General features: G+C 41.3%; 2 protein-coding genes across 3 annotated transcripts; both read right to left on the minus strand.

Annotated features, from left to right (window-relative positions):
- Window positions 1-2,653: 2,653 nt before the first annotated feature.
- On the minus strand, window positions 2,654-7,174 carry LOC112758126 (uncharacterized). Its single transcript, XM_025806719.3, has 5 exons — window positions 5,943-7,174; window positions 5,625-5,742; window positions 5,180-5,532; window positions 4,689-4,787; window positions 2,654-4,449 (listed from the first exon to the last, which is right to left on the minus strand). Exons 1-5 carry the CDS (start codon window positions 6,548-6,550, stop codon window positions 3,189-3,191), a joined length of 2,439 nt encoding a protein of 812 aa, XP_025662504.1. The 5' UTR covers window positions 6,551-7,174; the 3' UTR covers window positions 2,654-3,188.
- Window positions 7,010-11,826, minus strand: LOC112758125 (TMV resistance protein N). 2 transcript variants are annotated; one of them, XM_025806718.3, is made up of 6 exons: window positions 11,108-11,826; window positions 9,173-10,280; window positions 8,701-9,003; window positions 7,809-8,600; window positions 7,394-7,561; window positions 7,010-7,306 (listed from the first exon to the last, which is right to left on the minus strand). In XM_025806718.3, exons 1-6 carry the CDS (start codon window positions 11,608-11,610, stop codon window positions 7,070-7,072), a joined length of 3,111 nt encoding a protein of 1,036 aa, XP_025662503.1. In that variant the 5' UTR covers window positions 11,611-11,826; the 3' UTR covers window positions 7,010-7,069. The 2 variants fall into 2 exon arrangements, with proteins under 2 accessions (XP_025662503.1, XP_025662502.1); XM_025806717.3 differs by having other exon boundaries at window positions 7,010-7,561.
- Between the last annotated feature and the right edge of the window lie 12,938 nt (window positions 11,827-24,764).

Consider the following 24,764-nt stretch of genomic DNA (forward strand, 5'->3'; position numbering starts at 1 on the left):
ACCACTAGCAAAACCGCATGCATAAACCGCTAACATAAACCGCATACATAAACCACGTGCAAATCTACTTACAAAAATCACATGCGAAACCACTAACATAAACCGCATACAAAACCACTAAATAAACCACTTCCAAGACCACCAACATAAACCGCTAACATAAACCATCAACAACACTGCATACAAAACCACTAAAATCAACCGCACGCAATACCACTAACAAAAATCACTAACAAAAACCGCTAACGTAAACCACTTACATAAACCACATCCAAAGCCACTAACAATCCCACATGCAAATCCACTAAACAAAAACCACTAACAATACCACATGCAAAACTAACGTAAACCACTAATATAAACTGCCAACAAAACCGCCAATAAAACCACTTCAATAAACCACATGCAATACTGCCAACAGAAACCACATGCAGAACCACAAAATAAACCATTAGCAAAAAAAATTAACTACTAACCTCGTCGTTGATGACCCCGGCAATATGAGCCACTCCATCACCGATATAGTCTACCTGGATTGTCCCCCATCAGCTAAATATTCTGCTCGATCCTTTGTCGGAGCGAATCTGGGTCGTTTTCTCTGAGATTTGGTGGGGTCTGAGAGTGAGGAAGTGGTTCGAATGGGAGTGGATTCGAACTCCTTTTATAGCCAAATCTATTGTAATTCGAAACAGGTCAATTCGAATTACTACTAGTGGCAAAAAAGAGTAATTCGAATCAGTTAGGTTCGAATTATGCACTTTCTCGTTTCACAAGCTAATTCGAATCAGCTTGGTTCGATTTATGCAATTGTAATTCGAATCCATGCAATTCGAATTATGCAATGTTCACGTGCTAAAGTAATTCGAACCACCTTGTTTCAAATTACTTTCAAACCTAGTTCGATGTAACCTGATTCGAACTACATGATTTTGTGCAATGGTGGATTCCTGAATCAGTTTTCCATTTGGCTGATTTGCGTAAAATTTGCTTCTCCTTGGTTTATCTTAGTGTTTTGCCCTAAAAATAAATATCAATAACTAACAAAAATTAAACTAGCACTTAATTAAAAGGGTTAAGTATGATTTTGATCCCCAACGTAGGGGCTGAAAATTTATTTCGTCCCTCGCCTTTTTTTCGCTCAAAAATGGTCCCCAATGTTTCAGTTTGTTTTAAAATCGTCCTTTTTACCAATTATATTTTTTTATTACCAAATTACCCTTTATTAAATAAATTATAAAATAAAATAAATATAAAATAAATAAAAAAAAAGAAAAAAAAGAAAGAAATGGGGATACAGAAGCGGGGTGGGAGGGGGGGCGAGAGAGAAAGAAAGAAAAGGGGGGTAGGGGCCGAGAAAGAAAGAAAGAAAGAAAGGGGAGGGGGGAGGGGGGAGGGGGGGAAGAGGGAGAGACGCCATGCCGCCGTACCGCCGCCGCACCGCCGCTTCTTCTTCTTCTTTCCGCCACTGCACCGCCGCCCGTTTCTTCTTTTTCTTCCCGCCGACACCACCGCCGAGCCGTTGTCCGCCGCCCGCCGCTTCTTGCTGATTCTGGGTTCTTGATGATGATGATGATTTTCTGATTCTGAGTATTATTGTTTGATTTTTTTGGATTTTCTGAGTTCTGGCTTTTGATGAGGATGACAGATGATGATGTTGATTTTCTGATGTTTTGGTTGGTGTGATGGATGCTGGTGATGGAGTGGCAGTGGATGGGGTGGTGGTTGTTGTTCTGATTTTGTTGTGGTGGTGGTGGTGGTGGTGGTGGTGTATCTGCGAGTTACAGAAAAGATACACTATTATTATATAATTTGATGTTAATTCAAAATAGAACTGACTTTTATATAAAAAAATATTAAATTATTAATTAATGATTTTTTTAGTGGTCAAGAATCTTTTGTATTTAGTGAGAGGTCTTTGGTTCAACATCCACACACACACAAAAATTTGGGGGTGGTGGTGGTGGTGGTGGTGGTGGTGGTTTGCATAAATTTGGGGAAGAAGGGATAGGGACATTTTGGTTCGAAGGACGTTTTAAAACAAATTGAAACTTTGGGGACCATTTTGGAGCAAAAAAAAGGCGAGGGACGAAAAAAAATTTCAGCCCCTACATTAGAGACCAAAATCATACTTAACCCTAATTAAAATTATGTTCCTAATACAACAACTATTCTAATCATACATATTAGAATAAAACCAATCAAATATTTCAACACTGTAAACGAATTATATATAAGCCTCATTTAAACATATCTCATTTACAGAACAAACGATTTGATTATCAACATATCTGATTTATATGCTCTGTGTCTACGTTCATAAGGGTATGTGTTTTATCTCAAATCGTTTATACGGTAAACAAAATAAGTAATATGACAAAAAAGGTAAATTATATTCAACTTACCTATTTTCGTAAATAAAATATTTAAAATACTTATTTAAAACAAATCCAGCATTGCATTATAGAAAGGTAATTTTAAAATTGAAAAACAAAAGATAAACAAAAGAATAAAGTACTGTTTTAATATAATTTCTTGAAACAAAACATTAGGCAAGTTTTATAATGACTTTTGGAGAGGGTATTGGTTCCCCTCTCTTAGAACCAGTCCATCAAATCCTTGGCCCAAAATCTAAATCCTACCAAGAAAGAAAGAATGCTGTGAAAATTATATTAAAATATACTTAAGTTTTTTAAATTTTGTCACGCTATACTCGAACCAGTGAAGTAACATGATTTTATTACATGAAGGGTATAACATTTGAAACTTCCAAGGATGTCCCGGCCAAAATACAAAGCTCCCAAAGATGTATGGAGGTAGCTGTAGCACGAGTGCACGACATGAAAGAAAATTTCAGGCTGCCATAACAAGGGTGCGGTGGAATTGAGGTGCATAGCAGATTAACTTGGCTGACAAACAGCAATTCGGAGTCACGCAGAGATAATTTGGCTGCCATTGAGACACTTCGATAGGCAACTCACAAACTAAACAATGTTCAATGAGTAGGTCAAGATACGTTGAATGGAGTTGTTTTCCCAAAGTTGTGGTTTCCGATAGTTTCCATGAAATTTTAACATGAAATGATCTCATGAATTTATTCATGCTTTTACAAAGATTAACCCTTGTGATCGGCAGCAGTTATGTGCAACAATGAACCCAGTCCAAAAATTTTGTTCCTGAAGCTACCGGTGCTATCTTTCAATCACACGCCTACTATTTTTAAATTCGCCAAAATCCTTCTCATCCATACCATATTTATTGAACTGTCCTGCGCTACGTCCCCTGTCTTCAAACCTCCGTGAATTTCGGTCACTACCTCGAGACCCTCTATCTTCAAACCTCCGTGAATTTCGGTCACTACCTTGAGACCCTCTACCATTACCAAACGACTTCCCTCTACCATTTCCGTAGGAAGTAGATTTATCAAAATCTTCAAATTTTTTCCAACTACGGTCATTTCCCTGTGAGCCTCTACCATTCCTATAAGAATGTTGGGACGACCCACCATAATCATCCCGGAACTTATTTTGACTGCGACCGCCAGTAGATCCAGACTTCCTGTATTCAGTAAAGCTCCTTTTCCCAGAATCAGGCCTAGTTCCTTTATTTGGTCTGGATGAATCATGTTTATTCCCTTTATTTTTTCTTGATGAATACACATCATTTAAGTCATCATCGTCATCAGAGAATAAACCACCAGCACCAACATCATCTTCATCAGAATCAGAACCAAAGCTTAATTTCTTAGTTGGACCTCTGCCCTTTCTTTTCTGGTTGGCACTATAAGCATGGCTAGATTTAAAATTGGAATGAATGGCCCGTTGTTCTGTATCCAAATCAAGTTCATCATCCTCAGAACCAGAGAATGGATCTCTCGATCTCATATTTCTTTTGGAACCTGTTCTGTTACGTGCATGCTTCTTATCATATGTGTCTTCAACATCATCTAAATCCGATGAGCCTTCGACTTCAGAAAAGTGATTTCTAGATGGTTGCACTCTTGTACTACTACTATGAGTTTTGGATTCTAGCTCATAGCTATCTATATCATCGTCATCTTCATCCTCAAAATCATCAAACCCTACTCCGGGTTTAAGAGCTCCAGGATTAGCATATTCTTCATCATGAGACCCCTGCACTCTGTTGTTTTTTCCGAAATCACCTTCCCACCCTCTATAATTTCCTTGTCGAGCAAGATTATCTGAAGGGAAATCTTCATCTATAGCTTTAGCATCTGCATACTCAAAAGCAGCAACATCTGCACCATCTGATTCGTTGTCATCAAAATCAAAATTCCAAGCATTGGAAACCTCTGGCCGGCTGACCTTATTGAACCTTGGCTTGGAACTGAGCTTGGTATCTTGCATTTGACTCTCCATAAATTCATCATGTGGCCGTTTGCACTCACAATGAAAACATACCACGTTTCTTCTGTAATTTAAGAAGTTGCACCTGCCAGAGAAAAGAAAAGCCAAACTCTATTTTAACAATATATGCTACATAGGACATATAGGCCTCGCATGATTTTTGTTAAGAAAAATTACACAAGCTATAAATAAAATGTCAAAAGAGATACAATCTGCTGGGTTTCTATGCAGTCAATCTTTCCAACACCATCAATATGGTCGCCCCTTGTGTGTGTGTGTGTGTGTGTGTGAGAGAGAGAGAGAGAGAGGCAGGCTCAAACTTACTGAGGACATTCCCATTCTCCTGGTAATAACTGTCTCTTTGGCCGCTTGGCATCACACTGTAAGCATATAGTATTCTTTGCAAAATTCATGAAATCGCACCTGAGAAGCGTCCAACAACTTCAGTCAACATTTACAACAGAAAAAAAATAACCTTTGTATGCTTCATGTTATTCCACATAATCACATCCAATTGATTCCTAGTCAAACTCTAATAGATTATATATCTTCAATTATCAAAACGAGAAGCGGAAGTAAACTATATAACCGATCAGCTTTAAGAATTCTGTCTGCATATACTACAAATCTACTATGATGCAAATCAGTGGCATGCCCAAAAAATGGAGTTCATATGGTTCACAGGGAGTTGGGGAGTATACCAAGCATAAGGAAAACATAAGAATATTTCAAACGGACAATTACCTTGAAACTTCTTAGGTGGTAAACTAAGTGTTCACTATTGCAAGAAAATTACAAAGATTAAGATAACTTACTTAGGACATAGCCAATCCCCCTTTTTCATCTCAACGTCATCCCTTCCAACACGTTTCTTTGGAGGAGGAGGAGGTTGTTTCACTTTTGGAGGAGGCTTTCTAATTACTGGAGGAGGGAGATTTGGATCAATAGGAACGGAGCTCAACTTAACAACCTCATGAAGCAATTTCCGAACCACAGTTTTGACAGACTTCTGCTTTAGAAGTGACTTATTTGTGACTGGTCCATTTACAGGATCAAAACCGAAAGACAGTAGGATCCGCATGACATCAAGAGTCCGTGCATCATCCTCTTTGTTTGTTAGCAGATATGCTCTATCACAGTTGTTTCTCAAACTGCAGGAACTACAGACCTGATATGAATGAATTTATCATAATCATAAATCATGAATATATACAATTTGTATCCATTTAGATGGCAACAAATTAGAATAATCATACTCACATCTCCTTCATCAAGGTGAGCATGCTTCCTTAGAAGTTTTGCAGAGAAAACCACCTTCTTGTCCACATTGGGGCAACCAAAACCAACCAAAACCTGAATATCTTGCCTTGACAAGGACCTGAAATCAATCACTTGGTTCAGCAATTGTGATTCAGAACCAACAACACCCCAGTACTAGTATATTATTTAACAAAACAGAGCACTATTAACTACTACATATAAATTGTGCTAAACAACACCCAACATTCTTGAAAATTGTCACTTCAAAGTCAATTTAATTACCCAAAAAGCCAACTTCACAGACAAGCACAAACAAACCTCAAGATGTCGAACCGGTCTTTCCCAAAATTGAGGCAAGCGTCATGAACGCTTTTGAAATCCTTAGTGAAATCAATATCCGAATCGTCAGCAACATCGCCCGGGGCATCGAACCCTACATCTTGGACCATTTTATCCTCGTCCTTCCTCCTGTGATCGAAGTAGTTCTGGTGCACCAAGCTCTCCATCAATTGGATCCATTCGGGCCAAGGGTGCACCAATTCTACCTCCTTCTTCACCTCCTCCAGATTCGTCGCCGCCACCGCCGGCTCGGCCGCAGCTGCATCCGCGGAATTAGGCTTTTCATCCTTAGCTGATTCTGAGCTGGGAGGAACGGCGTCGTTTAGAGGGGATTGAGGGTTCTTGGATTGGCGCCAGGCTCGAATGCGTTGCAGCGCTTGGTTCTTTTCGGAACGCTCTTTTTCGATGGCGTCGATTTGGTCGAAGACGAAGCTGAGGCGGGCGGAGAGAGTAGAGGGTTTAGGGTTAGGATCTTGGGAGGTTGAAAATGATTTTGTGAAAGTGAGAAGATGAGAGAGTGAAAAAGAAGAGGGTTTAGGGTTTAAGAGGCGTCTGGTTAGTAAAACAGAGAAAGGGCCATAAGCCATTAGAATGGAGTCTGAGTGTGTGTTGGTTTCAGTTAAGACTTAAGAGTCCTCACTCCTCAGTCACTCTGCAAACTAAACTCTTCATTCTGCAAGGATGCTTAAACCCTACATACATTTGGTGGGGTCTGAATATTTCTTGTTTTACAAACGTTTCTTTCTCTGAGGGTAAAAATGGTATTTTCCTTTAATTAATATATTTACAAGATAAAAATGTTTCCTGTTATCATCTCATAGAATCCTTCGGCAGAAAACAAGAATTAATGTTATCTTAGTGAATAATTAATGGTTCAGTAGTTATTATTTGCGTTTGTAATAAAAAAGAGTTAAATATTTTTGTTTATAATATATTACATAGTACATACTATATATAATATAACTGAATATAGGTGTGAAATTTTTTAAAAGGGAAGTGAATGTAAGTTAATCTTAGTTGATAATATTTAAATGGTATCATAATAATGCTGGCTCAACTAAAGAGAATTATTGCATTCATTTTCTGCCATTTTTAATCAACATTACTCATGGATCTGAACTACAGAGACCTTCATCTAATTTTCTTCTTTTATAAGGATCGGTGAATCGAATATCCTCCACGGTACTTTTTTGCCTGAATACATGGATTCCGATTTCTTTTGCAAACGGCTCGACTGGGAACTTTTCTCCTATAAAAAGAAAATGATCACTAGCGGTGCACGAAATCTCTGCATGATTCCATTCGTTTTCTGAAAGTGTCTCACCCAAGTCACATTGTATCATCTGTAGATCAAAGAGAAATATCTGTTCCATTTCAGTCCAGAATTCAGGAAAACCTTTCTTGCCATTTATGGTAATGTCGGGGCTTACGAAAACTGTGTTCTTATCCGTCAGGCCAATTGCAAGAAAGAGAGCTATGGCAGGGAACTTGTTGCGAAACCAGAAAGAAATTGATGCTCCTTTGCTGTGGTGCTCAAACCATGCTGGAATTCTTGACCCGGGCAAAGCAAACCTCGTGTTTCCGGCTTCATGCAGTTCCTATTAGTCATAATTCACAAATTTAGAAGCATAAATATACTCAGGGACAATCTGAATATCAATGATCCCAGCTAAAATCTAAAATAAAATAAGAAGGTAAAAACCCACGTACAGTTGAAGTTGATAGTTGAAAATTATTATATGACAATTTGTCAAATATGTCAAATCATCTAACGATTCTCAGTCATCAACTTCACATGAAGGCAGTAGCACGCGAGTTTTCACCAAATAAGAAAAGAAAAGCAACCTGATTCGTTAACATGCTCGTGCATGAGGAAGTCCAGGATTTGCAGCCTATTGCTGAGAAATGTTCCAAATTTGGTGGAATCCCTCTAATTTCCTTAAGATTTGGGCAATAGTCCACACTAAGCTTCCTCAGAAAGTGACATTCTTTGATGCATTCAGGAAGAAATGTGAAATCATTGCCTCGTAGGTCTAGTTCTTTCACATTAGCAAACCATGCAAGACCTAGAGGGAAAAAATCATCTGACAGATTGCAGCGTGAGATACTTAGATATTCTACATTTGAAGACACCATTGAGCTCACTGTTTCTTCACCCTCTATCGATAGCCGCTCGTTCTCAAGTGGTGTGACTGTAATCATAACCAGTTCAGGCATCATGACAATGGCACTTGGTATCTTACAATATTTATTTTCATTCAAAGTCAACTGCTGCAGCCGAGAAAACTTCTGAAACGAAAGTGGCAAAGCTTTTATTCCAGTGTGCTCCAAATGAAGTCCTGTTATCTTTTCCATTTTTTCTAGTATTTCAGGAAAATTCTCAAGACTTGAGCACCCTGAAAGTCTGAGTTCTTCAAGAGAAGGCAAGTTGATGCACGGAAAACTTGTAAGCTTACCGCAACGATAAGCACTCAAACTTTTAAGTTGTTTCAGGAAACCAACTGAATTGTGGACTGAAATTAAATTCTCACAATGCTCAAATGACAACTTTTGTAGATTTGGAAGACCAGATATATCAGGTAGCTGTGTTAAATATTTATTGTTGTCGAAATTCAAAACTTTTAGGGTTGCAAACTTCTGCACAAGAAAAAGAATAGAAAAATCAAGAAAGAAGAACCAAATGAATAATCTCAAGTGAATTGATCAACATACAAAATCAGAGAAATGAGTTTATTACCGTTGCCTTCAATAAGCTAGCCAAATAGAGCGATAAGAAGCAACTATTCGGTAACTTGAATATGGAAAGTTTCTTTGGATGAAAATTAGATGGTAAGCATTCAGAAGGATATCTCCACCATTCCAGAACTCTTAAACTATTTGGAAAATGTGTGGGACCTTCAGAAAAATGACCATTTTTTATAATGAGTGTTTTGAGATTTTTCATCTTCTTGAATGCCTTCCCATCCCATTCTACTTTTTCTTCTTCTTCATCCTCGGTTGAGGGAAAATTCAGATGAATGATTTCTATTTCGCTAGTTCCCTTTCAACACAAAAAACCACGAATTAACCACAATATATATAGAACTACTTCAACACACTTTCTTAAAGAAACCTACAAACTGTAAACGGAAGGAAACAACTATGAATTAGTACTAGTGATAAAGGATTGGAAACAATGAAAAACAACCATCCACATCAATCTTACTCACTTGATTGTCTTCCAAAACTTGAACTATATCTTCATGCCACCATAACCTGCTACGTTTCCCAAGCACTTTTGGTGACTCCTGTCGGACAAGTTCTTTACCCATGTGCTCTATCAGGTCATGTAATGTGATCTCACCAAGCTCTTGAATCTTTATGAGAGATTTTTCAACCAAAACACCAATATGATATTTCATACAGGCACCATGATGAGCATGAAGTATATCTTCAACTTCTGCTAATGCATATCCTCTAAAGCAACAAGCAATGTCAAGAAAAACACTCTGCTCTTCTTCCTCCAAAGCATCAAAACTTACTTTAAGTATCTCATGGATGTTCTTATTAGGAATTCTTTCATATTGATTTATTGCAGATTTCCATTCTCCGATACTTTTTCCAAACATGTTGGAACCTATTACTTCTAAAGCCAACGGAAGTCCATGAGCATAAGTCACTGCATGGTTCAAAACATCCACATAACTTGGACTGACATCAATGGTTTTAAAAGCCTTCCAACTAAGCAATTCAACAGCATCTGCATAATTTAAGCCTTCCAACTCATATGATCTTTCAACCCCATGACATGCGAGCAAATGTGTGTCCCGCGTCGTAATGATGACTCTGCTGCCAGGACCAAACCAGTCAGGATTTCCAGCAAGAGCTTGCAATTGCTCCTGTCTGTCGACATCATCCAAAATCAGAAGTATCTTCTTTCGCTGGAGCCTATGGTGTATTATTGAAATTCCTTGTTGAACACTGGTTGATTTAAATTTATTCTCACCTAATAATTCTGAAAGAAGGATATTCTGAAGATGTACCAATCCATGTTTACTTGAACTTTCTCTCACCCTTTGAAGAAAACACAAACCTTCAAAATGATCCGCAATGCAGTTATATACAGCTAGAGCAAGTGTGGTCTTACCTATTCCACCAATTCCATGGATCCCAATCATACGGACTCCATCATTAGATCCAACCTCCAGAAGGGAATTTACTTGCACCACCTTGGACTCCAGTCCAACCGGGTAATCAGCAACCGGCAAAACGCCTCGTCTAATATTTCTCGAGACGACTTCCACAATCTTTCCAATAAACTTGTACTCATATTCATCCCTATTCAACAATCAACATGACACCCTTGTGTTAAGCCATACAAAATCATGACCATGTTGACACATAACATACTCAATAATCAGTAATCACAATTCTAAATTTAACAAGGTGATTGCTGTAGTGTCTAAAAGTCTCTATCTAACTAAAAAAAATTAAAAATAAATATTTAATTTTAAAAGTATAAAAATAAATAATCATTAAATATTTAAAATTTGCTATAAAAGATAAGTTAGGCACAAAAGGATTGGAAACTAAGGTGTATATTTCAACATGAATTTTAAGATGTTGGTTCATTTTTAATATTGAAATAATTATAAAGACTTTTCAATCAACTAAGTTTAATTTAACAGTTGTTACTAAATACGCCTAGTAGATAAGGTATGGGTTTTGCGAGGAAAAACAGAGTAAAGATTAAGAAAAAAGAAAAATTTTAAAAATTAATGTTATACTTTTTTAAAGTTTATATTTAAATGTGTTAACATAGTTTAGTACAATGAACATAAATTATCATAGATAACTGTGTTGGAGTACTTGGAAAGCAAGAATCGGTGTGCTTTTGAGAAGATAATAAGCCCGGCACCAGAGATAGTGAAAGAAGCCAGCAATTTAGTACATGAACTCGTGAGCCATATCTGATAGATGCGCTAATTTTTTTTACTCTTACTTTACTCTTCTTTAAACTCTTACTCTTTCGGTCTTGTTGATAAATGGGAACATTTTTGTTTTATATTAATAAAATAACATTTTTCTTTGGAAAAAAAAACTATATAATTTACCGTTTAACAATTAGACAAATAAAAAAGGAGAGGAGAATACAGAATACATACCCTTGTTTGAAATGCCAACCGGACAAGTTAGCAGCTTGATGAAGAGCATTCCTCCAATTATGCACAATGTCCAAATTATCCTTGAACCTTTCCTCATGCGTAGCGAGAGCTTCACCATAAGTCCCTCTCTGATGCCTCACATCACTAGGATCCACGCCATAGAAAACCGGCAAAACCAACCTACCCTTGGACTTGACACAGTTGATGATGGTGGCAAGTTCATCCAAGCAAAAAGAGGAAGATGCATAGTTTGCAGAGAAGACAAGGATAGCAATCCTGGATTCTTGGATTGCCTTGAGAAGAGAGGGTGTGATCTCGTGCCCTCTTTGAAGGTCCTGATCGTCTATGAAGGTGCGGATTCCCCTGTGAGAGAGTGCACTGTAGAGATGACCGGTGAAACCATGGCGAGTATCGGTGCCCCTGAAACTGATGAAAACATCATAGGTCCATCCATAGCTGAAGGAAGAAAAGGAACAAGACAAGCTAGTTGATCCACCACTCATTGTCGAGAACTAGCAGCGTTGTGTGATGCTGATATACAAAGTAAAAGCTAGGAGAAATTCGTGGCAGTGGAAATGATAAAATTGTGGAAGATTAGGAAAATAATAGAGGAAGAATTTTATGGATTATTGATTGAGTGAATTGTATTGAAGTGAAGTTTAATAGGAAAGAAGAATAGAAAGTGAATTCAGCCTTCAGCAGAGATAGAGACGGGAATTGGGATTAAACACATGTTCCAATAATTATATATACTACGGTTTATATTTAAATTTGATATATTAAATTAAAAATAATAATTTATAATCATAAATTTTTTGAGTTTAGTATAACAGGATCATTGTTATTATATAATAAATTTATTGAATATATTGTTTTATTTTTATTCAAAATAAAAAGTAAATAGGAGAGTTTGAAGTTTATAATATTTTTGAACTATAAGAAGGGAGATATAAAAAAATAAAAATATATATAATTGTAATAATAGCATGTTAATTTTACACTAAATTTTATATCAAAAGGCTAATAAAAATTTATCGACAATTTAGTATCTTACTAACTTCATTAGAAAAGCAATTGGCATATGATGGTGTGCTCTTTGTTACACATTTCATCTCAAATATGAAAACATAGTTATAGATAAATTAGTTATATCTACAATAAATATTTATACAAAAGTGTAAATCATAACATGCTATTAAAATGAAAATAATATTATTCTTACCTAAATATTATTAAAAACTTCTTTAAACACGACATTTGTTGTTGATGACTTTGGATTGCCGTCTTCGTCTAGAATTAAAATTCTGAGACCCACTGCAACTCTTAACTCTTGACAAAGCAACATAAAGGGTGTGTTTGGTTTTACGTTAAAAGGAAGAGAAGCACGTTTGAGTGCATTGAACGCTTTCTCTTTTTGTTTGGATGCTTTTTTTTTTTTTTCTTTAAACGCCAACGTGATTTTACAGTTCTTAACGTGCGTTCATAAGAAGCTAGAAATTGTAGTTTCTGCGTTTAGATAATCACGTTAGGATTGAATTTATTTTGTTTTATCAATTCTACCCCTTTACTTCCTTGCTTGTAGTCCCTTTAGTATTCAAATATTTTAAATATATAATTATATTTTTTATTAAATTTTTACTTTTGATTTTGTATAAAAAAAATATTTTTATTTGGCTTTGTTAAAATTTGTAAGTGTAATTCTTGTATATTAATTTATTATTATAATTTTGTTATAATATAAATTATTGATCCCATTAAAAAAACAAAATAAATAAAAAACTAATTATAACTAAGAATAAAGTCATGAATAATTGAAATTTATAGTTTAAAATAGTATTAAATAAAAGAATACCGAGAGTATTAAAAAAATTATAAATAATATAATTTAATAAAGTATATTTTGATATATTTTTCATATATTATTTTTACTTTTGATATAAAAATATATTTTATCAATTTTTATATATTATTTTTATTTTAGTAAGTAAATATTAATTTTATTATAAAATTAGTTAATAATATTTATTTAAATATCTAAATTAAAATGATAGAATAATATAAAAAATTTATTTAACTTGAAATCTATTTTAGTAATTTTTTATTTAAAAGTAATTTTGAGTAGTGTAATCCAAACAATATTTACTTTACTATAATCTATTTTAATATAAAGATTACCAAACATAAATTACTTTAACACAAACTTACTTTTCATCAAAATCAAGTTTGTAAAATCAATTTTATGCAAACTCCTGTCTACAAACTGAAATCCAAACACACACAAAGTTGTCCATGGGTGTACACTAATTTTGGCAAGTAAAGTCCTACATGTGATAATAATTGACCCTAACTCTTGTTAATAGTCATTGCAAAGCATACTGTTAATGGAAATTGTCTCTGTTGAAACTTAAATGGCAATCTTGAATCTGAAGGGATCAAGTTCATTCTTGGAATGTATACTTTATCTCTAATATTTCTACCGGTCACTACTGTCGCTCCAATTACGTTGCTGCCAAGTTCGTTAATTATTAATCTTGTCCCATTGCATAAACCTGAAATCTGGTCTATGTTTCGCAATAGCATTACAGCGACTCATGGTTTCAAAGTCAACTTGTGATTGGATAGTCCCGAACATTTGATGTCATTTAAGAACTCTGGTGTGAACCACTCTTGTTGTATATCTTCATTCTCATCAGCTTGACATGTTGTGTCAGAACTCAAATACTCCTTTTCCATCCCTGGAAAGATTGTCAAGACAAAATCGTTTACCTTCTCGACACTCTCAAGCATGGGTTCAAGAATTGCCCTACTCTAAAAATACTTGTAGTCTGACATGTTTTGCAATAAATTTGGATATGTAAAGTCTACCAAATGAGAGAGAGGGTCATCAGTAGTTGTAATCAATAGATTATCTGGAATTTCAATTTCTGATTCATCACCAACAACAGAACCAATATTTCCATTTTCAACATCAAGTATCCAATTAGCAAATCTCTTCATTTCACCTTCATCTTGATCTGAAGAAGACATTAGAAATTTCATGATTAAGAATATAGGAATTAGTATTAGAATTTCAAATTTTAAATTTTTAAATAGAGTTTCCAAATTAGCTAGTGCAAACTTTAAATTTTTAAATAAAATTTTTTAATTAAACGTTCGTTATTCATTAGGAATATAGGAATTTGTTAATTTAAAAATAATTTTTATTAGTTTTGTCATAAATAGTATCAATCCTATTATTTATCGATAAAAATAAATAAAATTAAATACAATCCAAAAATTAATAATCTTATAAATTACGTAAATTTTGAAAAAATATTTAAAAAGAGAGAAAAAATGAAAGTACTTCTATTGTGGAGAAACAATGTAAATTGAGTAAAGAGAAAATTTATAAATGTGGTAAGTAAAAAAATTTAAATTTAAAAATCGAAACGGTTAAGGAGTCACTTAATTATGAATTAGTATTAGAATTTCAAATTTCAAAATTTTAAATAGAGTTTTCTAATTAGTTAGTACAAATTTTAAATTTTTAAACAGAATTTCCTAAATTAATTCAATTTTGTCGAAACAACATTAGAAACAGGATTCAGTATAGAAGAATGTCAAATTAAATTTTTTTTAAATAGTATAAATAACCTCACATTTTAATAAGACTAATAATTTTATTTATTTTAATATAATCTTCTATAATTAGCATAGTAGCTTATGAATTATATAAAGTTTTAAAAAATATTCTCAAACCCAATTACTTACTTAAAAATTCAAAAAAAAGTTTATTTGAATTTAAATTTAAAATTTTAAATATAATACTTTAATTAAAAATTATAATTAGATTTTTTTTAAAATAAGTACACATTAAAAATTAATAACTAACTTAATTGTATCAATAATCATTCATATGAGAAATTTATAACTTTATGACATTAAATACTAAATTAGAAATTAACAGAATATCAACGGTATAAATCGAATTAAAAATAAAACCACAAGTAATAACCAAATAACTTCAATTTATATTTAAAAAAAATCTAAATTCCAAACATAAAAATAAAAAAGAACCAAAAGAAAAATAACAACTCAAGAAATGACAATGTTTCTACCAAAACAAATATATGCTTGGCATTATTCTATTAGATAGACTCTAAAAGGAATTCAAAAACATGTGCATCCAAATTCTCAAGTTTCATTATCAATCTTGATCTTCTTGCAAGTTGAGGTATCTCCTTGCACCTTCAAATCTTCCGACTCCGAGGATAGTCGCTTGGTTGGTGTAATAGCATTTTTTAACACTTCGGATTCATCATTGTCCGTAACTTCTGTTCGGTAAGTCGGTTACCGGTCGGTTCCGGTGAAGGTCCTGGGAGATGGCGGGGGCTCGTCAGGTCGTGGACTGTCGGCCAGAGATGTGCGAGGTCCCGAGTACTTCGCGTAAGAAAAGGGGGGGGGGGTGCCACCTGCAAAGACACTCCGACGCTCTTGTCAGTAAATGTGCAGGCGGAAAGGGTGATGTGATTTATGACGTACCTTGGGGGAAGGGTAGGTCCTTCCCCATATATACTATGTTAGAGGTGGGCCCCGCTAGGGCAGGCCCACCTTTTCCAAGGCCTCTCCTGCACAGCTGTGGAGAAGCTGTCAGGGATGCGTGTCCGAGTCAGCAGAGAAGCGCTTTGCCCACGACCGCTCGGGTCGGGTAGTGCTCGGGTCGGTCCGGCCCGTAATTGGTTTGGGCCAGGCCGTAACAGTGCCCCCGACGCGCCAGTAATGATTGTGAGATATTGGTGGCGCGTGACTTCTTTGTTTGTGTGTTGTCGCCGGGTCGTCTGGTCGTGGGGGAGACGTGCCCCCTGCGCGCGTGTCTCTTGGTTGTTGAGGTGACCGTTTGTCGCTTCGTTCTTCGCGCTGAGCATTAAATGCTCATAATGGGTTGTAAAAACCCCACGCGCAAAGACCATTTTACCCCTGGTCTTTTTCGCGCTTCGTGTAGCGGTTTTTAAACAGTTTCACAGTTTCTTCTTTCTTTTTCTCCCATTCTTGCTATTCCCATTTTCTTCTTTCCCTAACATCCAAAGCTTCTTGTTCGAGCATCCCTGTGCCTGTTTCTTCATTCTCAAGTTTCTTCAACCGATTCAGGTAATTCTCGCTCCTCATTTTCTCGTGCTTTACCTGCGCCTTATTGCTGTATGTTTATTATTTGTGTTTACTGCATGCTTTCGCTGCTCTGGTTGGTTTTTGTTGCTGGATGACCTTCCAGTGTTTAAGTAGATGAGTTAGGGGAGGGGTACCATTCCAGGGTAGGTTTCTAGGTGGCTTTCTTGATAGGTGTAGCTTGGTTCATGCCTGATTTTGACCGTTCAGTAGGATGAACATAGTCTCTGGGCGTTTTTTCGGGCTCCCGATCTCATAGTCTAACAGAGTGGTACCCCGCTTGTAGGTATGCCTCGCGTTGTTGCTCGGGCTTCTCCTTCTACTGCGAACTACGACCCGTACGCCTGGGTGACCTCCGATGTGAAGGATTCTCCGAATCAAATGGATCTGGAGGAACTGACGGAGTTCCAGCAAGCCGAGTATCTCTGTGGTGGCACAGACGAGGAGCTTAATTACGAGACCATCGTCCCCGCCCCCAGTGAGCGACTGTATGAGATCAACTTTCACACTCCCCGGGTTGCCGATTGGATTTGGTTTTATAAAGCCATGTTCACCCAGGTAGGCGTCCGGATACCGTTTTCCGACTTCCAGATGGCGCTCCTTAATCGTATATCCGTGTCGCCGTCACAGCTCCATCCGAACAGCTGGGCTTCTATTCGCTGTTTCGAGATGGTTTGCGAGTATCTCGAGCTGCCGGTGTCGGTGGATGTCTTCCTCTTCTTCTTCACCCTTACTAACCCCTCTAAGCAAGGGAAGGCGAGGAAAGGGTTCCTGTCCTTCCGATCTGCCCAAGGTCGGAGGGTGTTTGGTTTGTTTGAGGATTCCTATCACGGATTCAAGGACAAATTTTTCAAGGTTCGCCCCGTTAAAGGTCGCCATCCGTTTTGGCTGTCGTTGGAGGGGGAACGCCTCATCCCGACGTACTGGAGTTTCGGGGCGGGGTCTAACTCTTTTATTAAGGTGACGTATAAAGGGATGTCCCCCGTAAATAAGAAAATAGCCGATGTGTTGTTTTCTCTCTTTGGGAAGAACCCCGTAAACCCCCATCTCCTTATGGGTGAACGGGAAGCCGCCAGGAGCTATATCCGTGAATGGTTTTGTCTTGTGCTTGTACTGTTTATCATTGCTTGTTTTACCTGATCTAGCGACTGATGTGTTTGTCTGTTTGCTGCAGTGGAGATGTCTGCCTCAGTAACGGGGCTCGAAAATTTGATGAAGACCTTCTTCGAGGACAGTGATGAAGAGAAGGCTGAAGAGAAAGATGCCGGGAAATCGGAGGGGCCTTCTGGGGAGAAGGAGGATCATGCTGTGCCCTCTCCCCAAGATACCGGTATGTCGGAGAAGAACCCGGAAGGGGCGCAGGCTTCCCCCCTTCCCGAGGTGGTCGTTGGTGGGCATTCGTCCTCTACCCATCAGGAAGATGACGATGTGGAATTTGTCCACACCCCTAGGAAGCGGAGAGCGTCTGCCAGCCCGGAAGGGACTCTCACCATTATGAAAAGAAATTTTGATGCAACAAATTTTATTGACTCGCAGCTGATCCCCGGGACGGAGGAGCATTTTCATGGAACCGACTTGGCTGGGCAGGCGAGATGGATGTACCGGACTCTGCTCCGGGGGGCCGTGATAGATCAAAAGGCTGAGTTCGAGTTGTCGGGAATGCAGGCTCTCCGGAGGAAGCTCGAATCCTCTGGCAAGGCAAACAATGATTTTAAGGTGCAAGTTGAGCTGCTTCAGAGCCAGTTGTCCGAGATGGGGGAGAAGCTCAAGGCTTCTGAGGAAAAAACGACATCTGCCGAGGAGAAATTGAAGGCTTCCGACGAGACGGTGGCCCGTTTAGCTGAGCAGGAGATGACTCTTGAGAGCCAGCTGAACGCCGCACAGGGTCGGGTGGCGATCTTGGAGAAAGAGCGTGACCAAGCTGTTTCGTCGGTTAAAGCCACTAAAGCCGAGGTCGAGGAGCTCAGGAAGAAGCTGAAAGCAACCAAAGAGCAAGGGAAGAACACAATCTCCATGACTGAGGGTGCCCTGAAGGCCCAGGTGAAGATCGTGGCTCCCGACTTCGACACGTCGGCCATTGGGGTCTTCAAGATGATCCAAGATGGCAAGATTGTTGACATGCCTAGGAAATGATCTCTTTTAACTTTGGCTTGGTGTGGACTTGTTGAACTTTTTGTTGTAACTTTGTGGCTGACTTTGTGACTTTTATGGCTAACTAGTCGCTTGGTCGACTTGTCGTTATTACCGTTTATTTTGCTTGTCGTTTTATTTTTGTTATCGTTTTTTCGTGGCGGGCTTATTGCCTGTGCCCGTTTTGCCGTTTGCGCTATCAATTCGATTGGAACCGTTGCGGTTCTATTTATGGAGTCGTTTGATATGGCCGTGGTTCCGCTGGCCTCCCGGGGTGATCAGTCCCCGGTTACCGTTTACGATTGCGACCTCGTGGGGTGCGCGTTGAAAGAAAATAAATGGAAGAGTTTGGACAAGTAAGAATTAGTCGTTATCTAGACAATGTTTATGAACATAAAAGGCATTCGATAAAAATAGATAACTGGGAATTAACATTTGATCAAATCAAAACTCTACCCAGTTCGTCGGGTTGGTTGTTCGGTGAGCCTGAGCTATGAATAAAACCTCCTCAGGTTAGCCGCGTTCCAAGTTCTCGGGATATCTTTGCCGTCGAGTCTTTCCAGCCTGTAGGCGCCTTTACCGAGAACCTCTTTGATCCTGTAGGGGCCTTCCCAATTCGCCGCCAGTTTTCCTTCTCCTGGGGTCGGTAGACCGACGTCGTTGCGTCGTAGGACGAGGTCTCTTTCCTCAAAATCCCTTCTGAGGACTTTAGTGTTGTAGCGCAAAGCTATCCTTTGTTTCAATGCTGTCTCAGACAAATGAGCTATCTCCCTGGTCTCTTCTACCAGGTCCTTTTCTACTGCTTCGTCTACCCCTGTGAGCAGTAACCGTGGACTTGGTTCGCCAATTTTGACGGGTATCACCGCGTCGACCCAGTACGTTAGGCGAAAACGGGTTTCCCCCATAGAGCTTTGTTCGGTTGTTCGGTAGGACCAGAGGACCGAAGCCAGCTCATCGGCCCATGCGCCTTTCTTGTTGTCTAAGCGCTTCTTGAGGCCAAGTAGGATTACTTTGTTTGCGGACTCCACTTGTCCGTTTGTCTGGGGATGCTCCACTGAGGAAAATTTTTGTTTTATTCCTAGGCCGGTGAGGAACTCCGTGAACTTCTTGTCAGTGAATTGCGCCCCATTATTCGAGATGATGACCTCCGGGATACCGAAACGGGTTATCACCTGTCTCCACATGAATTTCCTGCAGTTGGAGGAGGATATGCTGGCCAGTGGTTCATCCTCTATCCATTTGGTGTAGTAGTCGATGGCCACTATAAGATATTTGACTTGTCCCGGGCCAACCGGGAAAGGTCCTAAAAGGTCAACTCCCCATTGAGCGAAAGGTCGTGTAGACGTCAGCAGGCTCAGTTCGGAGGCCGGCGCCTTGTGGAAGTTGGCGTTTTGTTGACACTTTACGCACTTTCTGACAAATTCCCTGGAGTCTTTCATCATTGATGGCCAGTAATATCCAGCTTGGATGAGCTTTCTCGCTAGGGCTTTGCCCCCGATGTGGTGGCCGCAACATCCCTCGTGGACTTCTCTAAGTACATAGTCCGTTTGGTCAGGATGTAGACACTTCAACAGGGGTTGGCTGAGCCCCTTTCTGAACAGTTGCCCTTGTATGATTGCGTATCTGGCTGCCTCCCTTCTCAACGCTTTGGCCGCCTTCTCATCGTCAGGTAACTTGCCTAGTTCCAGGAAGTTCGTGATGGGGTCCATCCAGGAAGGGCTTGACTCTGTTAAATGGAGGGCGACGGTTGGTTCCTTCACCATGCCCTGGATGAGAGACCGGTTACCTGCTCCCGGCTTCGTGCTTGCAAGTTTGGACAGGAGGTTTGCCTGTGTGTTCCTTTCTCTCGGGACGTGTCGGACCGTGATCTCTTGGAATTCTCTTGCCAATTATTTTACTTTTTCCAAATATTTTTGTAAAAGGGGGTCCCTGGCTTGATAGCTCCCGTTTACCTGCGAGGTGACGACTTGAGAGTCGCTGCATACCTCCAGCCTCGTTGCCCCGACTTCTCGAGCTAGCGTCAGTCCCCCTAGGAGAGCTTCGTATTCCGCTTGATTGTTCGACACGGGGAACTCGAACTTAGTCGATTGCTCGTAAATGACTCCCGCCGGGCTTTCCAAAATGACCCCGGCTCCCCCGGACGTTTGGTTGGAGGCCCCGTCTACGTGGAGTCTCCACCGTGTGCCCGTTTCTTCGGGAGGATCGCCCGTTACCTCTACTAAGAATTCTGCCATTGCCTGTGCCTTGATTGCATGTCGGGGCTCATAGTGCAAGTCATATTGGGAGAGCTCAATGGCCCAGGTCATCATCCTTCCAGCCAAATCAGGCTTTTGGAGTACTTGACGGATCGCTTGATCCGTTCTGACGACTACACGGTGACCCTGGAAGTATTGCCTCAACCTTCGAGAGGAGGTTAGGAGTGTCAGCGCCAGTTTTTCCAATTTGCTGTACCTCAGCTCTGCTCCTTGTAGGGCCCTGCTTACGAAGTAAATCGGTTGCTGAGCTTTCCCTTCTTCTCTTACGAGCACTGCTGCAAGTGCTTCCTCTGTTACTGCTAGGTAGAGGTAGAGTGGTTCTCTGGCTTTGGGCTTTCCGAGCACCGGAGGCGTTGCTAGGATTTCCTTGAAGTGGTTGAATGCTTCCTCGCAGGCTGGGGTCCATTCAAATGCTATCCCCTTTTTCATTAGATTGAAGAAGGGCAGGGCTTTCGCTGTCGATGCGCCGAGGAAACGGGATAACACCGTCAGCCTTCCTGCCAGCTGCTGGACGTCTTTGATGCAACCCGGACTCTTCATCTAGAGAATCGCTTGGCACTTCTCAGGGTTGGCCTCTACTCCTCTTTGGGTGATCATGAACCCCAGGAACTTCCCAGCTTCCATGGCAAAGGCGCACTTGAGCGGGTTGAGCCTCATGCCGTGCTGCCGGAGGGAGGCGAACACGCCCTCTAGGTCTCTCAGGAGGTCGTCGGGTCATGCGGTTTTCGCGAGGATGTCGTCTACGTAGACTTCTACTGTCTTGCCTATGAGCTCATTGAATATCTTGTTCATCAGTCTTTGGTACGTGGCACCAGCGTTTTTTAGACCAAACGGCATCACCTTGTAATAATAGATCCCTCCTGGCGTTATGAACGCCATTTTGTCCTCGTCGGATCGGTGCATCAGTATCTGATTGTACCCAGAGTAGGCGTCCATGAAGCTCAGGTATTGGTACCCCGCTGCTGCGTCGACGAGTGCGTCAATGTTGGGCAGGGGGTAGCAATCCTTAGGACATGCTTTGTTGAGGTCGGAGTAGTCCACGCACATTCTCCACCTTCCACTGTGTTTTTTCACCAAAACCACGTTTGACAGCCAAGTCGAATAGTCCAGCTCTCGGATGAACCCTGCTTCAAGGAGGCTGGCCGTCTGCCTGGCCACCTCCTCTGCCCTTTCTTGTGACATCTTTCTCCTCCTCTAAGCCACTGGCTTGGCCTCCGGCTTGACGGCCAGATGGTGTGACATGAGCTGGGGGTCTATCCCTGGCATATCGGCCGGTGTCCAGGCGAAGAGGCCGGCATTGGCTCTGATCATCTTCATCAAAGGTTCTTTTAATTCATGGGGGAGGTTTCTGTTTATGAACGTGAACTTCTCGTCCCCATCGCCGACCCTAAATTTTTCCAAGTCCCCTTCTGGCTCAGGTCTGGGCTTGTCATCTATCCTGGCATCCAGGTCGGCAAGGAAAACCCCTGATGCTTCTTTGGATTTTTTCCTAAGAGAGAGACTGGTGTGGTCGCAAGCGACTGCCGTTTCCAAGTCTCCTCTGATGGACCCTACGGATCCGTCATCGGTAACAAACTTCATTACGAGCAGTTTCGTGCTAATCGCTGCCCCGAGGTCATTGATGGTTTTTCTCCCCAGGATGATATTATAAGCAGTGGAATCTCGTAAGACAACAAAATCGGCCATTACCATTCTTCGCCTCTGTCCCTGTCCAAGGGAGGTCGGTAGTGAGATGATCCCATCTGGCTTGATGAAGTGATCACCCAACCCTACCACACCGTGCTGGTGGGTCGCCAGGTCGGCATCACGCAGTCCCAAGGCGTCGAAGACGTTGCGAAACATGATGTTCGAGTCTGCCCCCGTGTCCACTAGGATCCGTTTGACGAGTCCGGTTCCGACTCTGGCCGTGATAACCATGGGAGGACTTTCCGGTACCTCGTCGAACCATTGGTCCTTAGGGCTGAAAGAGATGGATGGGTGTCCCCGGGAACCCCTAGCAGATGAGGAGGAGACCGCCAGGACCTTGGCGTCTTTCTTCTGCGCCGATTTCGACCTCGGGGCGGAATTCCTTGAAGTTACTACATTTACCACCGTGAGACCGTGGTCGTCTCCCTCTGGTTCTTGGCGTCGTCTTGTCGTCCGGGACCTGTCCTCACCCTCGTGATCCCGATTCCATCTCCTCGGTTCCCTTATGAGGTGGGAGAAGTCGGCAAGCTTTCCGTCCCTGATTGCTTGCTCCAAGGCATCCTTTAGGTCGAAGTAGTCTTGGGTCTTGTGCCCATACCCCTTATGATATTCGCAGTAGAGGCTTTTGTTTCCCCCGTCCTGTCCTTCAGAGGTCGGGGCCTCGATAGTATCCCTTTCTCGGCTATCTGTTGGTAGACTTCCGTGATTGGTGCCGCGAGGGGGTGTAGTTGGTGAATTTCCCGACTCAGGGAAATGGTTTTGTCGTCTTGCTCGAGCCACCGTCCCCGGTGCGTTCCTTTTGTCTTTCTCCACCATCGTAGTGCCTGGTTTGGTTGTAGGGGGGTTGCCGTTTATTGGCAGCCACGACCCGGCTGACCTCCTCGTCATTGATATACTCCTTAGCCACGCACTGGATCTCCTGCATTGTCCAGAATGGCTTTGTGGTAAGGTGCTTCCTGAAGTCCTCATTCAGGAGCCCACTCGTCAAACACAAACTTGCCACCGAGTCTGTCAAACCGTCAATTTCCAGGCACTCGTCGTTAAAACGATCCAAGTATTTCCTGGTCGGCTCCCCGGCTCTTTGGGTCACCCCTAGCAAATTGATCGGGTGCTTGGCTTTGGCGATCCTGGTTGTGAATTGAGCCAGGAAGGCATGGCTGATGTCGGGAAATTGGGTCACCGAGCCCTGCGGGAGGTTATTGAACCACCGTATTGCAGGTCCCGCCAGGGTGACCGGGAAGGCGCGACACCTTACCTCATCTCCTACTCCTTCTAAGTTCATCCTGGCCTCGAAGGCCGTTAGGTGCTCCAGGGGGTCCTGCGTTCCATCATACCTCATGTTCGTTGGCTTGTCATAATGTTTTGGCAGCCGGACCTCGAGTATGGAGCGGTGGAATGGGGTGGCCCCTATTATCACGGGTCCCCGGGTATTCGTTCTCCCATCGTCGTTCTCCCGACGAGCGTCTTCGTCCCTCCGGTTCGTCATACGCCGCCCTTCACGTCTGGCGTAAATGACAGGGTCGTGACGTCTTCTCGCGCGCCCTCTCTCCCCGGTGCTTTCTGACTCGACCTGGGGGCTAGGTGTGCGCCGGGAGCGGCTCCTGGAGCGAGAACGGGAGTGACTCTGTTCTGGGGTGCCCTGGTCGCGTTCTCTGTCCGCTAACCGGCGCTCTAAGTCTTGCATTCTATGGCGTAGCTCTTGCATTATTCTGGCGTGGTTGTCTCTGGTCCCCCCAAAGGGGCGTCTCTCATGTGATTGGGCTGCGTCCCTCGGGGGTGATCTCGGATGTTGTCGGGTTTCTGTCTCGGCGGCGTCGCCTCTGGGTACGGCCTCGTGGCCTGTCTCCGTTTCGACTAGCATGAAGTCCATGGACGAGTCCCCACAGACGGCGCCAATGTTCGGTAAGTCGGTTACCGGTCGGTTCGGGTGAAGGTCCTGGGAGATGGCAGGGGCTCGTCAGGTCGTGGACTGTCGGCCAGAGATGTGCGAGGTCCCGAGTACTTCGCGTAAGAAAAGGGGGGTGCCACCTGCAAAGACACTCCGACGCTCTTGTCAGTAAATGTGCAGGTGGAAAGGGTGATGTGATTTATGACGTACCTTGGGGGAAGGGTAGGTCCTTCCCCATATATATTATGTTAGAGGTGGGCCCCGCTAGGGAAGGCCCACCTTTTCCAAGGCCTCTCCTGCACAGCTGTGGAGAAGCTATTAGGGACGCGTGTCCGGGTCAGCAGAGAAGCGCTTTGCCCACGACCGCTCGGGTCGGGCCGGCCCGTAATTGGTTTGGGCCAGGCCGTAACAACTTCATTAGAGAATTCAAGCAACAAATTCTGTACAAAATACTACGTTAAATTAAAGACTTCATTCTCACTTTTGATTTTATCTCAATAATATTTTTTGAATAAAATAATGATCTAACTTTGAGAAAACAAACAAATAAAAAATT

The sequence above is a fragment of the Arachis hypogaea genome, chromosome 16 (assembly GCF_003086295.3).
Source record: "Arachis hypogaea cultivar Tifrunner chromosome 16, arahy.Tifrunner.gnm2.J5K5, whole genome shotgun sequence".
In the NCBI taxonomy this organism is placed as follows: Eukaryota; Viridiplantae; Streptophyta; class Magnoliopsida; order Fabales; family Fabaceae; genus Arachis; species Arachis hypogaea.

What these genes read in the sequence shown, in the direction of transcription:
- LOC112758125 (XM_025806717.3), bottom strand. Translation starts at nt 11,610, where the DNA reads ATGAGTGGTGGATCAACTAGCTTGTCTTGTTCCTTTTCTTCCTTCAGC. An exon ending in GGTTGGCATTTCAAACAAGG is followed by an intron (nt 10,281 to 11,107) that starts GTATGTATTCTG and finishes ATTGTTGAATAG; the next exon opens with GGATGAATATGAGTACAAGT. An exon ending in CGAGCATGTTAACGAATCAG is followed by an intron (nt 7,562 to 7,808) that starts GTTGCTTTTCTT and finishes TATGACTAATAG; the next exon opens with GAACTGCATGAAGCCGGAAA.
- LOC112758126 (XM_025806719.3), bottom strand. Translation starts at nt 6,550, where the DNA reads ATGGCTTATGGCCCTTTCTCTGTTTTACTAACCAGACGCCTCTTAAAC. An exon ending in CTCACCTTGATGAAGGAGAT is followed by an intron (nt 5,533 to 5,624) that starts GTGAGTATGATT and finishes CATTCATATCAG; the next exon opens with GTCTGTAGTTCCTGCAGTTT. An exon ending in GGAGAATGGGAATGTCCTCA is followed by an intron (nt 4,450 to 4,688) that starts GTAAGTTTGAGC and finishes TTTCTCTGGCAG; the next exon opens with GTGCAACTTCTTAAATTACA.